Source organism: Gavialis gangeticus, unplaced genomic scaffold, assembly GCF_001723915.1.
Source record: "Gavialis gangeticus isolate Ggan-Ray unplaced genomic scaffold, GavGan_comp1, whole genome shotgun sequence".
Taxonomy (NCBI): Eukaryota; Metazoa; Chordata; order Crocodylia; family Gavialidae; genus Gavialis; species Gavialis gangeticus.
The window spans coordinates 136,181,258-136,199,661 of NW_017729025.1; the positions used below are offsets into that span (position 1 = coordinate 136,181,258).

An 18,404-nucleotide genomic window follows, 5' to 3' on the forward strand; every position below is an offset into this window, starting at 1 on the left:
AATTTAAACAGGTTACTTTCCACCCCATCATCCAGATCGCTGATGAAGAAATTGAACAGCGCAGGCCCCAGGACCGAGCCCTGGGGGACTCCGCTACCCACCTCCCCCCAGGTCGAGTATGACCCATCCACCACCACCCTCTGAGTGCGACCCTTCAGCCAATCTGCAATCCATCTGACTGTGTATGCATCTATGCCACAGTCGCCTAGTTTTTTAACAAGGATGGGGTGAGAGACGGTGTCAAAGGCCTTGCTGAAGTCCAGAAAGACTACATCCACCAACATGCTTTTCTTGAGACCATGGCTACCAAATGCATGAGATTGGATGAAATCTTTCCACAGTATTATTAATTAAATGACTATGGGAGGATACCAAAAGTGAGGGGCACTCAAAAAGTGAGAGAATATTTTTATGATAGCATAAGGAGCTATCTGAAGCAAGTTGTGTCTCTGAAAGAAGAAGGGGAATTCTTTTACTTGGGTGTTTTCCATTGCAACTAGGAACAGGCAAACCTTATGAAGTTCAAAGTATTGTCAATTTGTCATGATATTTTTGAAGCTCGTAAAACTAGAGTGAGAATTAGTTTAAGATACAGCAAAATGGAAGCCTACACTTTACATTTGGGAAGGAAAAAGAAGCTGTCGTATACAGAAGGTAGACTGGCACTAAATAAATATTCTAGCAACGGTTTTTATTGTTTCGTTGGAATGTTTTTTCTCTTTGCTACTTTCTGCTCTTTCTTCTATCTTTGCAAAGCAGTGAATCCAGTAACATAGGTGAAAGTCAAATTTCAAAATGATGTTTGAAGGTAGGTTCTTTTTAAAAGTTTACTTGTCTTACAACCGTACTGGTCTTCAAAGACCAGAAGGTTCAGACTGTTTCCTCAGTAACACAGAGATCCAAATGTGTGAATCTATTTAAGATCAGGATATACAGTTAATATTGCATACACATCTTTGAAATGGTGAACCCAAATAATATGTGTTCATTGTCTTTTGTAATAGAGAGATAAAATGCTAATAAGCTTCTGGGAATTAGATGATAGTTTCCTTCTGAATGTGAGTTGGAAACAGATTTCAACTCAAAAAGTGATGATAATACAAATACTTTAGTCAACTGCTTTCTATCTGTCCCTGGGATGAAGCTGTAGACTTCTAGAGGGTGTTTTTAGATCATGAAAACTCAGGTAGAGCCTGTGGGGACTTTTTTCTGTTTGATACTCTACTCTGATATGGTAAAGGAGAATTATCCTTGGACCTCTCACTGCTTAATGTGCACACCATTTGCCTTCACAGATGTAGGTTTTTAATGGAAGATCAACTGCTTGCACAGAAATTGGAGACCCATTAAAACATGAGACTCTGGATGCTGTTTATTAAAATTGTATGTGGTGATAACCCAGAGCAAAGATGTCAGATCATTACACATCCATTCATGGCACCTGAGTTAAAAATGGATCTGAAGTGTGAATTATGCAATGCTGCTAGATAAAAAGTTTTGATAAAAATCTATCATACAAATTATCTTATTACACATTAAATCAATATGGAAAGAGATACTGATTTGAATCCTGAGGAAGAAAATTAATGAAATCATCAATGTTCAGTAAACACTGGAACTCCATAGTTTATAAGGTGCCACCATGCCCTGCCTTCTGTCAGAAACATGAGGGGAGAGTGGGTGTAATTGTAAGTTAACCCCCATGACTACATTGTACCTGTTTACTTTGAAATAAACAGTGAGTCACTGAATCAGAACACTTTACAGAGACTAAGAGGGCTGGTGCATGTAATATAATTTAGTATGTAGTAAAAATGAGCTTCCATCATGATCCACATCTCCCATTTTATAATCCAAGCTTCTTGTACCACCCTAATGATCAAAAGATGAACAGGTCTTATCCAGTAGATAAGGGAGACTCCCAGCTTTGAGCAGCTTGGGATCTGTTAGCACATAACAAGCTACAAAACCTTGTTGAGTTGACAAGAGCCATGTCTCTTTGTCCTTCCTTTTTTTCCACCCTCATTGGTATTATTCTGTGAAACATAAAGGTCTTTGACTTCAGGACAAATGTGCATTATGAGAACACGCTGGCTAAAAATTCCTAGTCTTTCACAGAACTCTTCATGCAGCTTAACTACATGAAAGGATGTTCACAATAACCTCCTGTGCCCTATTTCTTTCTTACGATAGCATTGTAGGTCTTCTTATCATTTATTTATATTGCAGCAATGGTTTTCAAACTATTTTCCATGGAGCCCTGGAGTTCTATGATAGCTCATCAGGGGCTCTGCAAAGAGACTGGGGATAATCTGGAGCAGGCTGGGAGGCACTGCACTGCTATTGCCAGGCCAGGTTGCTTGGCTTCATGTCTCTGTAGGATAGGGGTAGGGGTTGTGTGACAGAAGAAGTGATATCTAATGATGGTTGGTGAACTGGTTAAATATCTGCAAGTTATATTTGAACCCCTGAAGGCTCTGAGCATTTGTGATACAAGATGTTAACTTGCAAGTGTTTAGTGCATGTACCCTTGTGAGCAAATGTAATTCCAGAGAAGGGGACTTGGCATTCAGGTTTAACCATCACTTTTCTCTACTTTATAAGGTGAACTTAGTATATAGATGGAAGAAATTAAGAATAGATTCTATATAAGCAGCCTTTCCCTTAGGAGGCATAATCTCTTATTCTTTCTTAGGCAATAATGTTTATTTACCGTGTGCAAACTTTGATGTAAAAGAACAGCACACAAGTAACCACAAGCTGAAGAAGTTCTGAGTCATGTTCAGGTTCAGTGTTTATGTAGAAGATTCAATGAATAACAGGAATGTCTTTTTAAGAATAATTTCTCTCCTTGTTTCTTCTGTGACTTCGAATTCATTTGATTTTATCTCTATTACTGAATGCAATGAGTTTCTTAAGTGCAGTATCTGTGTTGCAAAGCCAAGGAATTAAAAAATTACACGTCAAGTCACTAAAATCATGAGTGACTTAAAACTGCTTGAGTTCTGTTTCTTTGCCACCTTTTTTCTGAGCCATCAGGGTACGTTAATGTAATATTTTCAAGCTACACTAGTAGGGCTGTATGTGAATGCACTTGTTTTGTTCTGTTTCTTTTAAAGAATGCTCAGTCTCATGTAATCACATGACTGTAGCAGCTGGGTCTTTTAAAATTAACACCCAGAAACTTGTATTAAAATGATGAGAGTTGGTTCCATTGTGATAGATAAAAGGTAGAATAGGACCAGCTTTGCTGAGCTTTAGCTGCAGTTCATGTCCAGTGACTCCATTGCTTTATATTCTCCAGGAACTGAAGGGGGAGCAAGTGAATTTACTTTGTGTTGTCCGATGCACAGTCAAGAGCCCCTCAAACTCTTCTGTGAAACCTGTGATGTTCTTACTTGCCGTAGCTGCCTTCTGATAGAACACAAGGAACACAGGTATCAAATATGAATTGATTGCTGTCCCTATTTATTCCCCACCTAAAAACATAGTTAACTTGTAGTTGAAGTTTCTTAACTGCATTTCCAGCACACGCATTTGAAAAGCAAGGAAATCAGATGTTAATGTAACCTGGACAGACACACCAAGCTGAGTTCTCGAGCCTTGCCCCCAAATGGCATGATATTCAAATGCACTCAAAGACTCTTCCCCTCCTTAACACACGCTATTCTAACTCCAGCATCTAACCAGCTATCCTTAATGGCATCTGAGCATTCACAGTTGTGCATCAACATTTCCAGTGGTGCCCATATTGTACTTACACATGCACATTGGCTATTACAATCACCCAGGTCCCTGCTTCTCTTCTCACCACTCACCTACGACATCCAGCTATTCATAAATGCACAACCTGAATTTTGGCCTCAGCCTAATTAAGATATTTCACTAAGAGACATTATTTAATTGTTTATGATGTGTCATTTTGCCTAACAAGGAACTCTGAGGTCAAATGTAATGTTGAGGATTTAATTGGGATTGTTAGAATGTGAGTGTGAATGCTGTGGGAAGTTGTAAGTTCAAAGCAAAAAGGAGATTTTTGCCAAATGAGTCTGTGACCTGCATTTGGATAGTAATATTTGGACAGCAGTGGATGGGATGTGAAGGGATATAGTAGGTGTGTGATGGGAAGAGAAGAATGGAAGATGGGGTAACACAGGAATTGGAAAATGGCTAGGGAGTAAATATGGGCAGCTAAAATGACTTACCCAAGTCACAAGTCTGTGTTTGTGCAGAGGACCTGGGTGTTTGTAGTGTGCATGTGTAAATACAAGATGTTGAAATTCTGTTGAACATTTGTGAATGCTCAGGTGGTGTTAATGACACAGTGAGGTCCACTTGGACACCTTCAGAAAATGTTAGCAGTGTTCAGGTAGTAGTGTCCAGGCTAGTAAGCTGCAAGGTTTTATAGCATAATTTTTCTTTCATGGTAAATAATTTATGAACAGGAGCTGGAGGCAAAACTGTGTGAAAACTTGCCTTCCTTTCCCAGGTTCAAGCATCTTGACGAGGCCTTGCAAAATCAGAGAGTTATTCTGGAAAATGTGACAGCAAAAGTGGAAGAGAAAAGAACTGGGATTCAAGTCACAGCAAAGCAGATTGAAGACAGGTAATTGTTAAAACAATTACTTCATGGAAGTTAAGCAGGCAAAGATGCCATGTCTCTGTACTGCAGAAGTGTGGGAGGCCTTGGGGGCATGGGCCCATTGGTTGTAGATTCTGATGATTTCTTGCTATTGTTGAACTTAAAACAAGAAGAAATCAGAAATACTCATAACAAAATCTGGGAATATGTTCTGTAAGAAACCAGCAAACAAGAAAATACTTAAAGCTGCCGTAAATTAAATGGTCTATAGGTAAAAAGTTCATTACATAAACTTATCAGTTATTCTTCCTGTATTTGTTTGATGTCAGTGGAATAGAAGAGTTATATAAGTTTTAAAGCCTTCAAACCATATAAATCCCCCTGCACTGTTATTGTAATGTAGAATTATAATTCTTCTGGAAGCAGTTTAATTCAGACTGTCACTTAGTTTGCTTATCTGTTGTTAACTGCTATCTGAGCTATGGGAGGGTTTCTTGACTTGGTGCTTGCCTTTGTTAAACAGTTTTAGAAAAAAGATTTTGAGAGTCTGATCCAACTCCTCTTCAGTCAGTGGGAATCTTTTGATTGGCTTCAGTGAGAACTGGCTCCTAGTCCTTTTACAATACTCAAATGCATTTTCCTTGTAATTAATAAGTACAAGACACTGAATAAATGGAATGTTGATTAATTTATCGAGGCCCATGTATACTTTACTCACAGGCTATTTGAAGTAAAACATTTGCACAAAAAAGTAGAAAATCAGATCAAAATGGCCAAGATGGTTGTGATGAATGAAATCAATAAGCGAACAAATTCCCTTCTAGAGCAACTTGAGGTAAGTGAGGGTAATGTTACTGATATTGAAAAGTTGGCTACTGAAGGATCTTGTCTGCCATCTTTTTGGCAACTTAAATTTTAAGGCTAGCCAGCAGAATGAACATGCCTGTGAACGTTCCAGTGCGTCTCTGTTTCAGTTTTGAGGGGGAAAGAAAAAGTACTTGTATGAGACCAGCGGAAGAAAAACAACTGAAAAATGGCATATTATTTACTGTCTTTGGGCTTGGCAAAATGCACAGAATCCACAAAAGGGCCACACTTTCTTTTCTAGTATACAAATGTAGAGTTTTATAAAGACATCTATTTTTTCTTGTTGGAAATTAGACTTACTTTTTCACTTTTCTGGAAGTGGTCTGCAATTTGGTGTTCTTCAGCTTTAAGTACATGGGACCTTAGTTTCAGTTGTTCTGAGCACACAAACTCTTATTGAAGTTAATGGGAGCTTTTGAAAATCAGACCTTGAGTGTAATAGTTGGGTATTCAAAGGCTGGGCAATCAGAATTTGCAAGGAGGTTTTGAAACTATTGATAATTGTGTTTGACTTAGCCATGAATAAGCAGTCTTGCAATAAAGAAAAGCTTCTTGTATTGCCACCATAATATCACTAAATGTTAAGGTGATTTGTTAGGATTTCAGGCATCTTGACAACAACGGCCTTTCAGTCTAAACTATCTATAGCTTATGGGCTAACAGCTAAACATATGCTAAAGTGCTTTGCTGGTTCAGTACCAAAGTAAGAGATGGACTGGAGCTAGATTGGTACACTCTGGCCCTGATATAGCTGTACAGCCAGTTTCTTGTCTAGTTGTTGCTCCCACTGAATTCAGACTGGTTTGTTGCAGAAGGCAAAACCCATCTCTGCTATCCCTTTCTGCTTGTTGTTTCAAAGAAGTTGCATGAGTTTCAGCAAGTGCTTATCCAGGCAGTGACTTCCATGTACTCTTTGTGTGTCCAAGTATGCCTAAATGGTGCTGACAGTTGCATACAGAGCATAATGAGTTTTTTTATTATTACCAGAGAATCACAAGTGAAAGGAAACAGAAACTGGAGCAGCAACTTCAAGGCATCTTTGTTTTAAACCGGCAGTTTGAACATGTGCAAAATTTTATCAACTGGGCCGTATGTAGTAAAAACAACATTCCATTTCTCTTCAGTAAGGAACTGGTAAGAATAATACTGAGGTGAAATTGTGCAGTGGGTACAATGACTGAGGGTCAGGCAGAGGAATGGAATTAAGATTAATAGAATATCAGAAAGAAAAAAGATAGGAAATCTCACAAAGTTACCTTGAATTGTTTGAAACTAAATCAGGGACTGAGGTGCCCTAAAGAGATGGAAACTTCCAAGGCATCCATAACATGAGATTGGTGAGCTAGAGTGACTCCAGATTCAAACGAAGTCTCTTGTTCCTTGCAAATAAAACCTGTAATAGAAAATGTTTTGTGGGGCACATGAATGTCAGCTGGGAGTACAAGTTTAATCATTAGGCTGTATTTATTCCTGACCAATAACCACTGTAAGTATGTGATGATTTCTGAACTCTATTGATTTTATATTCACTAAAAAATGGTGGTTGTTTGATTTGTCACCAGATTGTGTTTCAGATACAGCATTTACTAGAGACAGATTGTAGCACAGATGTAGGCCCTCCTTTGAAGATCAGATTTACTTGGGACCCTTCTTTCTGGACTAAACAACTTTCCAATTTAGGTAAGGAAAACAAAGCAGCATTCTAATGGCTTATTTGGTAAGTGCTTAAAATTGTACAACAAAGAGACGGAGGTTTAAAAAAAAAAAAAAGTCCCTGGTCAAATTTAGCTTTTTTTTAGCTTAATTAAGAAATTGTTAAGGGATCAATAAATGTAAAATAGTTATTGGACATGGACACTATTTCATCACCTGGAATACTTAGAAGTGAATGAAGGGCACAAGGTAAGCTTTAAATATCCCTATACTGCGACTTGCAGTATACGATCTGTTTAAAAAAAGTGGAGGTGTTCAGCTCTCTAGATGTAAAATACTTAAACACAATATTCATTAGAGTAGTATATAATCAGCTTAAAATATGAGGTGACCAAGAGGTGATTCTGACTTGGTTAGATAAGGTTAGGACAAAATATGAACCTTTGGTCATGGGGATCCTTTGCAATAATAAACTACAGAACTGAAGTTACTTTGGCTTGGTTAAGACTATGGGCCTCTATGCAAGTTTCACCAACAGTGGTTAAAGAACAGAAACCAACCAACTCAGAGTGCAGAGGACTATAAGATACAGGGGTGCTATGAGTTCTGTAGAAACCGTCCTTTGTTTTATTTTGTAAGTGTTCTATACAGAATGTGAGCTGCTTTATTTAATTAGGCACTGACATTTCAATTTATTCAATAATATTGCTAGCCATTTGTTATGTGATCGTGTCCTCGTTATTTGCATATTTACTCTGAGTGGGAAATGGTCTAAGGGTAGATGGACCTGTCCATTCATAAAATTTTAATTAAGAATTTTATTAGAGTACATACACTCAGCCACAACTAAATAAAGGCATTCACCAAGTTTCAAACTTATACCATATTTGATTGAACATAAATATATGCTATCACATAGAAATGATATGTACTGTAGTAACACTTGGTGGGCCGACAGACATTAGGGGTTGTGGTTGAACTCATAGTGCTTTATACAAAGTGCCATGAGTTAGAGCCCCCCTGCCTCTCAACCCAACAGACTTTTCCCTGTTGGGTTGGTGGGGCGGTGGAATTGAGCCCACCTGCACCGGCCCTCCTGGCCAGCAGGTGGGGGCACTTCAGTAGCCTCTGAGGAGGCTGTCAAACTGCTCCTTTCCCCAGCTTCAGAGCTGTCAGTAAGGGATGGAGAGAAGGGAGCAGCACCCAGCTGCTGGCTTTTCTTGTATGGGCTGAGTTGCAGTGGGGAGGGGGGTGGAATGGCACCCCCTCATCTCAAGGGCCTGGTCCAGTTCCCCCCAGTACCCCAACTGGGGTAGCTGTTGGGGGAAGCATGAAGAGAGGGATCTCCATTTTACCCCCTTCCCCCTCTAACTCACCCTGGGCAAAACAATTGGCAGCTTAGTGCTGCTCCCTTCCCTCCCTTCTCTGCTGACAGCCCTGGAGGGGGGCTGGGTTGGTGCACACCAGCCCAGCCCCACCCTTTATGCAAAAAATTAACCCTCAAGGGAACACAAGTTCCCTAAGATGCTCTGCTTTTGAGTACCTTAATCTAGTAGCTGATTTGATGTGGGTTAATATTTTGCATGATCAGCCGTTTAAAAAGCACTCTTCAGCCTTGCATGTGTGTTATGTCATGGCACTTTCAGGGGTCCGATCATGCAAAAAATGTCATTTATGTAAGCATTCTTGATGTTTGTGCCAAACTGAGAAGGTTTGGCTTTGCCTGATTTATGTTAAATACTGTTTTGAACAAAACTAGCCCTGATTCTTCCCAGTTAGTGGCATCTTTGTACCAGTGCGATGACTTTCCACTTGGCCAATCAGTGTAGGAGTTCCTGGGTAGAATGGAGATTGTGCAACAAGTTTATATGATCTCCTCCTGTTCCCCACATAGTGACACAGAAGGGGCAGTCTGAAAGCTCTCATCCTCCTCTGCTATAGGCCATACCTATAGCATATACCTTCAGAGAAAGTTTAACTAAAGTTTAAATTTACTGGGGGGTTTTTTTGGTTTATTTTTACAGGAGGTTTAACTTTGGAAGGTGGACACATATCTCATTCAGATGTCCCAGCCTATGGGAGTGCTCAGGGATTACACACCCCATTGTATCATGGACATCACTCACCAGCGCCACAGCCTGAGCCTATCAGTAATCATTCACATCAGTTTCCAGTCCCTATTCAGTGCCCTACACCAGTATGTTGTTCACATTGCCTCAGTGTACCTCACATGAATAAAGGTCCACTTCCTCATCAAAGCATGAACCATCACCAGAATTTTAGACAACTTCCTGAAATGCAGTCGCAGCAGCATTTTCCACAGCAATACAACATACAGCAACATGAAAAAGAGCAGAGGTGTACTCCACAGTCTTTGAAAATCATGCAGTCTGGTCTAGAGCAACAGTCCCGGCCAGAGCCAGAGAACATATCTGTACGGATGGGAAAACACTTGCAGGTACAGCAGCTGCAGCAAACTACACCTTCAGTTTATACCATTCCACCACAAGATGTCCAGCAAATTCACACCAGCCATGCACAGCAGTTGCACAGCCAGCCTAGTCTGCAAACTCCAGCTGTTCAAGTGCAGCTTGGTCATCCCCAGAAGCTGAAGCTTAACCACTTGCAGCAGTCGCAACAACAGCAGCAGCAGCCACCACCACCACAACCATCTCCTAGTTCAAGTCAGAAAGAAAGCACCCATGAACAAGTCATACAGCAGAGTTTGGATATCATGCACCACCAGTTTGAACTGGAAGAGATGAAAAAAGATTTGGAGCTTCTTCTCCAGGCACAAGGACAACCAAGTTTACAGTTGAATCAGACCAAACAGCCTCAGCATGTTCAACAAACCATTGTTGGACAGATAAACTACATAGTGAGGCAACCAGCCCCGGTTCAGCAACAAATCCAAGATGAGGTGCAACAAGTAAGTTCTTTGAAAACTTATCACTTTTGCATTTGCTCTGCCAGTGAGACAGAGATGCTAAACTTAGATGTTACCATAGATTCCACAGCCCTGATAGTTGCAAGTTAGAGTTCTTTTTTTAATGTATTAATTAAGCTTGATGTTACTCCATGGATATCACTTTTTTTATATTTTTGTTAAAAATAATTATTGTAGGACTAGTTATCATTTTGTGTAGATATCATTTGTTTGTGTTACAGTAGGGGCTTGAGGCCTTTGATCAGGACTCCATTGTGTTAGGTGCTCTACATGCACAATGAGAAGCAATGCTTGTCCCAAAGATGCTTTCTTTTTCTGTGTAATATCAGGAAATGGCAGAGTCCTACATGTAAGCTAAAGAAACAAAGTTGAGTCAAAACAATATCAGTTCTGGATTATAGCAGGGGTGTCAAAGGCCCGTGGAGCCCTATCAGCTGGCCCAAGAGTCTTGGAGTGGACCGCATACTGTATACCATACATGCTGGTACAGGGCCACTCCAGGATGCATGCTACATGTATTACTTGCTCTGATTGGTCCAGGATGCACACTGCACATAGCACCCACTCTGGCCAGTCTGAGATGCGTACTGCATGTGGTGTCCTCTCTGGCAGGTCTGGGATGCCTACTGTATGCAGTGTGTGCTTCAGCTGGTCTGGGAGGTTCATGCAAGGCTCGCCCTACATGTTGGATCTGGCACACGGGGCCAGTTTGTGCGCCTGATCAGGACCTGTGCCAGTCATCCAGCTCTGAAGGGCCGAATGAGTTTGACACCCCTGGGTTACAGCAATCATGTATCCCACCTCAGCCTGTTTTTCCAGGCAGCAATTAAGTTGAGGAAGGTGCCCATTTGTTTTGTCCAAGTAATGCAAAGACAGGAAAGGAGGAATATGGTCCTTTAATCTGAGAATTGTGTTCCACTCTACTAATAGCTGCTGTTCTGGCAACTGTTACCCTGTTAGTTAATGATACATTAGAATCCTATAAAATGAGTCATATTTTCCCCTTTCCTTTATCAGCCAGAATTATATGGTATATTATATAATGATGTATCTTTTGATTATGGAATAAACTTGGTAGTTGCTGCCCATTTAATATGTCTAAGAATTTCCCAATTAGGCCAAAGCTTGCATGAGGAGATGGCCTTTCTAATGCATTCAGAAGGCAGTGAGGAATTGGACAGATCTCCCACAGATATGAATTGCATTGACTTGATTCTTTCACTGATCAAACTCTTCTCCATTCCCACTGTGTCCATCTCCCCCTGGGCCCTCATTAGTTTAACTGTCATCATGAATAGCGGGGATTTAGCCCATCCATCTAGGCTTTGTTGAGTTCTGTGCATTAGATATCACTTATCTCTTCTGGTTATCCCTCTCTATTTAGTTATGTCTATCCAGAGTTACTTTTAGTATTTTTAAAACAACAGTATTGTTTTAGAGTTTGAGTATTCCTCATACAATGTGCTGATGTGATCTTGCTACCATTATTGGATCAGAGTCCCTGAAAACATTGAACTCTAATCCTTTCATTATAGCTTTGTGAGGATTCTGCTGAACTAGATGGTCAAAAACCAGTACTTCCACTCGATAGGAATGTTATGCCAGCAGTGTCACAACCATTATCTGAAGAATTCAGTGCAGGCAGTAATTCCCCAGAGAGCACCTTGCAACATCCTTCTTTGAATCCAGTGAGAAAGGTATGTGCCACTTTTTTCAAAAATCTTGTTAAAAGAAAACATGCTTTGATAGTATTGAATGGTCAGTGATGGTTTCATTGAAGGTTACACTGAAGTTGGAGGGTTTAAATATGTGGCATGTTTTCTGTCAGCATAATGGTTTGAAAGTAATCAGGCCATTTTCAACAATGATTACAACGTACTCAGGGGTCAGCAATCTTTTGCTATTGCAGACCGCCATTTGTGACCTGACCACCTGCTGCAGGCTGTATATTCCTGCCCCTACTCCTCCCTCTCTCTCGCTCTCCGTCTCCGCCTTCCCATAGTGCCCAAGCCACCTGTACTTACCCTTACCACCAGTTCACATGGATAGTGACAATGGAAAGGATTACCTTTTGTGGCTTCATAGAAACAGATGCTACAGAAAGACTAGATGTAATACGGCAGGTGGTAGGACCCTGGGAATGCCCCTGTAAGCTTCATTAGAGCATGGATTAGTATAACAATTGTTCAGTGTCACAGAGTACCATCTCCAGGGGTAGCCATAAAGCCCCTCAAGGCCAACACATTTTCCTGTACCCTGCTCTATGGGCAGTCCATCTTTGTCTTGTCCTCCATGCCTTGATGGTAATTGTTATTAAAATGTGGGAGGCTGCCCTGGTCTTACTGTAATAACTACCAGATTTGTGGTCAAGTCTTATGAGCCAATTGTGTGACTCCATTCTACCCCTACACTACGCTCTAAGACTCAAAGATGTCATTCTCATTCATGTTCTCCCATTAGTCATACAGCCCTTCTCTGGACCCTCAGACCTTTTGACTTCTCACTCAGCCCCAAACTGGGCTGCCAGACCCCTCAGTCTTTCACCCAGCCCCTCTCTGGGCTGCCAGACCCCTTCTGGCCTCTTCCTGGACCCTTCTGGTCCCATACTTTCCTGGCCTCTCTCTGGGCCTGTGGAGCCATCTGGTCTCACTTACTCGGTCTCACTCCAAGCCTCTGGACCACTCTGATGTCACTCTCTCTTGGTCCTACTCTGAGCCTCTGAACCAGGGGTTGGCGGTGGTTTTGGTCAGAGTGCCAAAAATACCTGCAACCTCAACTTCTAAGATGCTGGCATACTGGGGCAGACGGTAGGGGAGCTGCAAGGGTCCTGATCCTTGTTGTGGTAGCACAGACCTGGCACCTTCCCCAAGGTGCGAGGGCCAAGCAAAATGCCTTTGTGCGCCACAATGGGGTTGTCTACCTCTGCTCTAGATTGATCTGGTCCTACTCTCTCTCGGCTCCACTCTGGGCCTCTGGACTCATCTGGCGCTGCCCTTTCCTGGCTTCTCTCTGGGCCTCTGGACCCGTCTGGTCCCACTTTTCCCCCTTCCTTTTCTGTCAGGGTGTGGTCCCTTACCCTTCCTCCACCATGGGGTAATCCATAAGGCAGTGGGAGCTGAGGCTTTTAGGCTCCCCATACTTGCCTTTCCCTCACGTGGCCCATGTGTGATATTTCATGGAGGCTGTTGCACCATGCTAACCAGCCCCAGTAGGGTGCAGTTTCAGGTCTTATCTAGGGCCAGTCTCTAGGCCATCCTGTTCTAACTATCTTGACCCATTTTGGGCTCCCTCTGGTGCATCACGCCTCTCCTGAGCTGTGGTTTTTCAGTCTCTTTCCTCACCTCTCTTAGGGCAAGGAAGCCTGGAAGTTTGTAGCCTGGTTCAATCTCTTGGACCCCTTTTCCTCAAACCCTTCTCCTCAGATGGCACTGCTTTAGCCATCTTCTTCTGGGGGTGAATGCCTCTTGACCCTTTCTTCTTGGGCTGTGGCTACACATGGACTTTTGGCTTATCCTAGGCCCTGGCCCCACCTCAGGCCAGTTGAGATCTCCAGGCTCCCCTGGCTCAGGCAGCCTCTGCAGTGGTCTCTTTCAGCCTTTTGACCCCTCTTGGGCCCTCGCCTCACACAGGCCAGTTGAGATTCTGAGGATCAGTCCTCCGCTGTCAGCTGTCTCTTCTCTGTGGGTCTGCCCTCTTGGGGCCCCTCCATAGAGCCTCACCCTCAACTCCTCTCTCTGGACTCAGCCAGACCCCTTTATAGGTTTCTCACCCACAGCTCCTCTCTAGGCTCACCCAGACCCCTCAGTAGGCCCCCAGCCACTCAGCCCTCTCTCTCAGAGCTCTGGACCCCACACTGGGTCCCCAGGAACCTCCTTCACACCCATAGTTTCTTCCCAAACTTCCAGACTACTTGTTGTTATTTCCTTGCTGTCGTGCAGGAGCTGCAGCCTTTCTGCTGGGCAACATTCCCTCACCAGCTTCCAAGATTTCACTGCGAGCTTTGCTCAGGGCCTGGGCTTATTATCTGCCTTAAGCCCATCCCTCCTCCTGGGGCAGATGACACCCTTCAATCAGCCCTAGCCACCACCTGCAGGCTCCCTGAGTCAGCCAGCTACTTGGCCTCTTAGTGGCAGGTGCCTTAAGTGTCCTGCCACAATCAGTTCATATATAAATCACACAGAGGCTCTGATAAACAGCTTGAACTGAAGTAGGCCTGTATGTACAAAACTAGGCATGCCATGTATTGGTTACACAGAAGTGCTGGAAAAGTAGTTCACTAGTTTTAGAAGTGCCTCCAAAGCTAACAAATGGAGATTGAATGGATAAGACCAGTCAGGACACCAGATACAGAGGGTGTTTTTACACATGCTCCTGGGGTGGGAGAAAGAGGGTGCTTTAATTAGAGTGGCTCTGAGAACCTCTGTAATTAAAGCACTGGCAGCATCTCACGTATCAGAGTCCCTGTGCTTCAAAATGGTGGCAGAGGCACTTTAACTAAAGCTTGTTGAATGAGCTTTAGTTAAAATGCCCCCACCGTCATTTTGAATCATGGGGACGCTGATACACGAGACGCAGAGGATGGCCGGAGCATGCTAATTAGCATGCTTCAGCGGTCTTGATTAATTGAGTCTGCTCTGATGCACTACAGAGAAGAAGAAGCCTCCCTGCTGATGTACAGGCACCCAGAGTGATTTGGTAAACTGGTATCCCTGTTGAATGGGAAGGCTGTGCTAACTGATGAGAAGTAGGATGTAAATGAAGTCACCTAAAGATGTTTAATAATTGTAAGAACTAAGATTTGTATGCTGTAAGCATGAAGTTGTTTTGATTGGTGTATAAAAAGGGGTCAGGGGCTTAGGGGTTATATGAATGCCTGCACCATGCCTCTAAATTACCCAGCTAGCATTATGGGTCAGCTGGTCATGGATGTTAATGTCTAGGCTCATTTGTAACTTGGTTGAGCTCTTTGTCACTAAGAACAAAAGCCTGCGGTCTTTCTTGTAATGATGACATTGTTAAGGACACATCATCACCCATAGTATCCTGACAGCATATACAGACCATCCAAACTGAGGGACCTACCACCTGAATAACACTAATAGAGTTGTAACAACATTGATGGACTTCACCCTAACAGCACTAGTGACTCCCTGGAGACCTACAGTTCTCCTTGGTGCCCAGCTGCAGCGTTTGGCTTGTTGCAGTTAAAAGTGGAATTCAGACCTAGTGCAGTTAAGGATTGACACAACACCTTGCTCAATTAATGAGAGAGAGGCTTTAATAACTATACCACAAACAAGCTATCAAACTAAATGACAGAAAAAGACTCAACAAGTGAGCTATCACAAAAGTCCAGTATCTATTAGCTGCAGTAGTGTTTCTCACCAATACAAGCAGGAAGTGGTTTCAGTCTCCACAGCCCTCTCCAGGCTTGAATCTGTCTAGGAGAGTGACCAGCTGGGTGCAGGTTACAATGTTGCGGTGATTTCTCTTTCTCTCTCTCTCTCTCTGGAAGTGCATTTTGTCAGCAACTCTGTTTCATTCTTATACTCTTCAATTGTATAGCTTCAAAACATTCCTCTTCGGTAGCTGGTCGATTTAAAGTCAGAACGAAGCAGGTAGGGCGAGACCACCATGTTACAGTTCCTAACTGCTCAGATCCTGTGTTGGGTTGTCCAGTTGTGAACTTGTTTTTGCAAGTGTTTTGATCAGTCTGGAGGTTACACTTCAGTCAAACGGGATGGGTCTTGATTGACTGAATGGGATACCTTGGGGCATTGATTATAGGACACTGTTTTGGGTAGTTGTTCTAACAGTGGGGCAGAACCCAAAATTTTCTGAACTGGCAATGGTCTCTGGATACATTTGCAAAACCCCAAGCAGACATTGAACACCTGTTCCAAAAAAAATAAGCCTTAATCAAGGAAGGATATGTCACCAAGGAGAATACAGTCACGTAGGCAGATGCAGGTATTTATGAATGGTTTAGCATAATAAAATATTGGGTACTTTTGCAATTAGCACAGGAGATGGAATCATCTGGGATTGCTTTATTTCACATGGTCCTAGTCATGATCTTGCATTCTTGTGCAAGACTCACTGTTATTGTAATTTAGAAGTTTAAATTTCATGTACAGAACTGGGCAAGCTTTCAGGGTCAGCACTGCTCATCCCCCAAGCTGCCCTGGGCCAGGCCCAGCTTGCAGGTTATAGGTTGCCGACTCGTCGCATAACGCAATTTGCATCTGTACATATGCAAGCCACACTACAGTCATGACAAGGAACTTTGCTAAAAGCTACCAGTGAGGGTATCTCTGGCCTGGATCTAGTTAGCATGGCAATTAAAAATAACTCCAATAAATAAATACAAATCTCTTTCTGCCCAAACATTCTACAAGCATGTTAGTAGTTGTTTGGGGAAATAGTTTGTGAGCAGGGTTCCAGTAAAACCATGACTTGAAAGTGTCTTTACAAATAGCTGCATGGTAATTGCTAGTGAATTTTGTAAGCTGCAGAGCAGAATATTGCCTTAATGACTGAAAAGACAGAAAGAAAGAAAATGAAGAAAAGAAAAGGTGGAAGATTAGAAATCATTGAAAGGACATAATTGTGCCTTTTAATTTTTTTTCCTTGTATCTATAAGGAGAAAAATGGTAATTGCTTATATTCCTAGATCATTTATCCATATCCTAAATCCACAGCTTGAGACATGCGACTTGAACCAAGCCTCCATTCACTAGGGAAACCATATACAGAGAGATACTAAGGGTATGTCTACTCTTGGACACATCTGCAGGCTCCGTGTGACCTCTGAGGTTGAGGCAGGCAAACTACTCTTTCCACACCCATGCTCTTTTGCCTAAAATATGCTGAACTCCAGTTATCTGTATCTGCAGGTGCCTACTGGTACTTGTGTATTGAGGTAGTATTTGTAGGCATGTTTTATTTTCCTAGCACCATGCAGAGTCCAGCCCTTTTAGGAATTGGTCTGTGGTACAGTGAGGGACATCTTGTCTTTCCTTAAAGGCCCCAAGGATGATAGTTATTTTAGCCTGCCATGGCATACAGATTTGCCAGCCCTGTATTCTGCTCAGTTGTATGGCTGTAGCAGTGGTTGTCAGAATCATGAGTCCACTGAAGGGGCTGTTCAGGACCAGGGCCCAACAGTTCTTGAGGTGAGGCAACCATTCAGAGAAGGTCAAGAATGCCCTTCAGACACTACAAAAATAGGCAAGAGCTCTGGACATGGATGAGGATTACCAGACAGATAAGGAAGGCACAATGAATACTTCCCGCTCTCCATGTTTACATTGCTACAAGTTCACAGATAATCATTTGGGTTAGTCATAGCAAATGGACTTTTGGGTGCATGGTGGAAGTTTGCAAAGCTGCTACAGAGGTGGTTTACCTATAGGTTGTTGGCCTCAGGAATGTGCCTGTCATCATAGCTGGCTTTCTAATAATGGCAGTGTTTCCCAAACTTTTGATATCTGGGACATACTTTTTTTTGGATTAGAAGTGGAGACACACTTCACTGTTGCATCCAAGACGGGCAGCAGGGAAAAGCAGCAGCACTGGTGCAATTGTGTTTTACAGATGTCTGGTTCCAGCACAGCTCCCCAGGGGCTGGAGGCTGCATGTGTACTGTAGCTAGGAATGGGGGTTTTGGGAAAAGTGAAGGTGGCATGGATGCTTAGGAAGTCTTCCTCAAGGGAGGCAGTCTCAGGCTGTGATCCCTGGGACCAAGGGGAGGTAAGCAAGCCCTGGGAAGCTGTGGGTGCACGCACAGCTAGGGTAGGGAGGGTGTGTGTAATGAGTGGGTGTCTTGGGTGGTTAACTCAGAGAATGGGTGGGCCAATGACTCAACTGGCCCCATCTACCTCATCTGCCACACCTTTAAATTAATTTCAAAGGTGATAACAAGGTGGGAGGCTGCTCATTTACTTGCCCTGATGCCAAGGACCTGTACATGGCTCCAAACCTTCCCTTATACTGTGCCCCATGTCTTGCAGCTGGCATCCATGGCCTAACATCCAGCCTCAACTTACTTGGCCTAACACCCAGTCTATAATCCAGTGTCCTCACACTGGGACTCTCACTCCCATACGTTCACACTGGGCTCACAATCCCTGTGTCCTCACACTGGGCTCTCCATCTCACTCGGGGCTCCCAGCCTCCCTTTTCCTCAGACTCCCTGCCCAGATTGGGACCCTCTTGGTCCCTTCAGGCCAACCCCCCTGGGGCCTCATCCCTTGCTTGTTGCTGGGCCTTAATTCCCTTCCCCCCCAGGAGCTTCACAATCAGCTCCATCATGGACTCAGGGCCCCACCCCCCTGGAGCCTCACAGCCAGCTCC

The 18,404-nt window shown here is 42.9% G+C and overlaps 1 protein-coding gene across 2 annotated transcripts in view; it reads left to right on the forward strand.

Annotated features, from left to right (window-relative positions):
• Window positions 1-18,404, forward strand: part of TRIM66 (tripartite motif containing 66) — a 102,265-nt gene that overhangs the window by 38,802 nt on the left and 45,059 nt on the right. For both annotated transcript variants that reach the window (XM_019519610.1, XM_019519611.1), the window contains 7 exons: window positions 3,305-3,437; window positions 4,490-4,606; window positions 5,303-5,417; window positions 6,437-6,583; window positions 7,012-7,129; window positions 9,127-10,031; window positions 11,585-11,746. In XM_019519610.1, the coding sequence (XP_019375155.1) occupies window positions 3,305-3,437; window positions 4,490-4,606; window positions 5,303-5,417; window positions 6,437-6,583; window positions 7,012-7,129; window positions 9,127-10,031; window positions 11,585-11,746 (1,697 nt within the window). The remainder of the gene's footprint in view (window positions 1-3,304; window positions 3,438-4,489; window positions 4,607-5,302; window positions 5,418-6,436; window positions 6,584-7,011; window positions 7,130-9,126; window positions 10,032-11,584; window positions 11,747-18,404) is intronic.